Source organism: Sinocyclocheilus grahami, unplaced genomic scaffold, assembly GCF_001515645.1.
Source record: "Sinocyclocheilus grahami isolate Dianchi unplaced genomic scaffold, SAMN03320097.WGS_v1.1 scaffold8136.1, whole genome shotgun sequence".
Lineage (NCBI taxonomy): Eukaryota > Metazoa > Chordata > Actinopteri > Cypriniformes > Cyprinidae > Sinocyclocheilus > Sinocyclocheilus grahami.
In genome coordinates this window covers 3,345-5,389 of record NW_015511900.1, presented here as the reverse complement: position 1 = coordinate 5,389, position 2,045 = coordinate 3,345, and the positions used below count along the sequence as shown (strand labels likewise).

Below are 2,045 nucleotides of genomic sequence, written 5' to 3'. Positions count from 1 at the left end.
CGTGTTCAGCTGTCTGCGTCACTCATAGCACCTGCCTATATCGAACATTTTTTCTATCGTTATCGAAGAAGGTGTATCATCGATAAATATCAATACTGTTTTATCGCCCAGGCCTAATTGCAACATGTACGGTTTTGTTGACTTGTTTGCCTGATATTGCACTAAGCATGCTTTTCGAAGGATCCATAAAGTACCTTTCAGAATAAATTGTGATTACACTTATTTCTGGACTCACCGTTATAGCCTTCAACTGCTGACACGACCAGTGGCTTTGCAATGTCCTGGTAGAGCTGAGCAGTGGTCTCTTCAGCACTGAACACACGGTCTGAAACACATGAAGGTCAGAACATAAAGCACGGCTCTACTGGTCAGTGAAGATCCGCTGATGTTCAACTCACCGAAGCTGTAGCTCTTAGTTTGAGCTCCATCATCATCCAGCTGATGGATGGCCTGTTTGTCGGCTCTCCAGTAGAGCTGCACTGGCTCTGGGCTTTCAGACTCCTCCCTTAAATCATCAGTATCATCATTAGATTATTGTGGAGTCTGAGAATCAACGTTAAACAGAGCATTAACCATCATAATGCATTCAGGTCCGTTTTGACAAGGAAGAGATGCATAAAAAAAAAATCTAAAACCCGCATAGGTTTCAAACTGAAAGTAATTAATAATTTATTTAGTTTCAGAACTTTTAAGAGTAATATTTTTTGTTTTGTTAGAAATAAATAGGATTCATAAATTTAGATGTATATACATGCACAGACATATATATATATATATATATATATATATATAACACGTTACATTCAAATTCACACACTAATTAGAAGTTGCTGATCAGACACAATATAGGTTTGGTTGAAAAATATGAATAATTAATTTATGACTGTTTTATAAAATAACAATTGGGTCCAAACGGACCCGAAAATCGTAACGTTATACATATTTTGAATGCATTATGAGGATTAATGTAATAAATTCTCTCTATGGTGACTGACAGACTTGTCAATAATTCTAAAACCTGGTAAACCAGCAAAATATGAAGATATTATTATTGACTATCATAATATTATAACATTTTACGGTTTCTATTCTGTTTTTAAAATAGGTTTACTTCAGAAATATAACAAACAGCCTTTTGTATTGATTTAAGAGGATGTCATTAGATAACTCGTCATTCCTTCACTAATAAACTTTTTCAAAATCTCTCAAGACTTTTTTTTTAGCTTAAAATGACCTTTACACACGTAAGTACATTGTTTTTAGAATAGGTTTACTTCCGAAATATAAAAAAACAACCTTTTCTATAAGTTATGCATCTGTTCGCTCCGCCACTAAGATTCTATTAGCAAATAACGTAGGGCTGTTTTATGTTACATTTAGCTCCACGCTCTAAATATTAAGCTTTTCTTACCTTTTAATAAGAGGTCTGACTCTAACGCACACTTTTACTGCGGATTCCTCCGTCATTTTCACTCCATCAACGCTAAACTGACTGAAACTAACCGACTTACTGAGCGCTCAGTGAGATTTAAAATTTCAACCGCATTTCCCATTGGACAGCGATCTGTGCGCATGCGCGCATCAACGGTCACCCATTTCCGTCGAGTTTCCCCCGACCCCGCCTACACGAATTTAAACGAGAACACAGTGAATATGCAATGCATGTACGTGGAAGACGCCTCATGAATATTACTTTTGAGGAATTGTCACTTCGGCGAAAGCTGTGTCATTGTTTATATGTTGTAATATTATACAATTCATTAATTAGGGGTTCAAGTACGTAGTGCTGAAACCCTATTGTAATTGTGAAGATTTTTATTATTATTGTTCTTCTTCCCTAAAGCGGACCGTGCAGCCCAAACCATAAGGTCTAGAGAGCTGAAACTTGGTCAGATCGTAGTAGTCTTCACCGCTATTCAGATCCAAATACTCGCCGGAATCGAAACTGCTCATAACTCTTGACCGTTTATCGTAGACTCAAGTGTCTTATATCATTGGAATCCTTGGCTCAGTCAAAATAAAACGACTGACAGTTGATGGGCACC

The 2,045-nt window shown here is 36.8% G+C and overlaps 1 protein-coding gene across 1 annotated transcript in view; it reads right to left on the bottom strand.

Annotated features, from left to right (window-relative positions):
* Positions 1–1,547, bottom strand: part of LOC107577987 (centromere-associated protein E-like) — a gene marked incomplete at its 3' end in the record, with an annotated part of 5,737 nt that extends 4,190 nt beyond the window's left edge. The window contains exons 1-3 of the mRNA XM_016264002.1: positions 1,412–1,547; positions 399–505; positions 236–325 (exon numbers count right to left, since the gene is read on the bottom strand). Coding sequence (XP_016119488.1) covers positions 236–325; positions 399–505; positions 1,412–1,467 — 253 coding nt within the window. The remainder of the gene's footprint in view (positions 1–235; positions 326–398; positions 506–1,411) is intronic.
* Between the last annotated feature and the right edge of the window lie 498 nt (positions 1,548–2,045).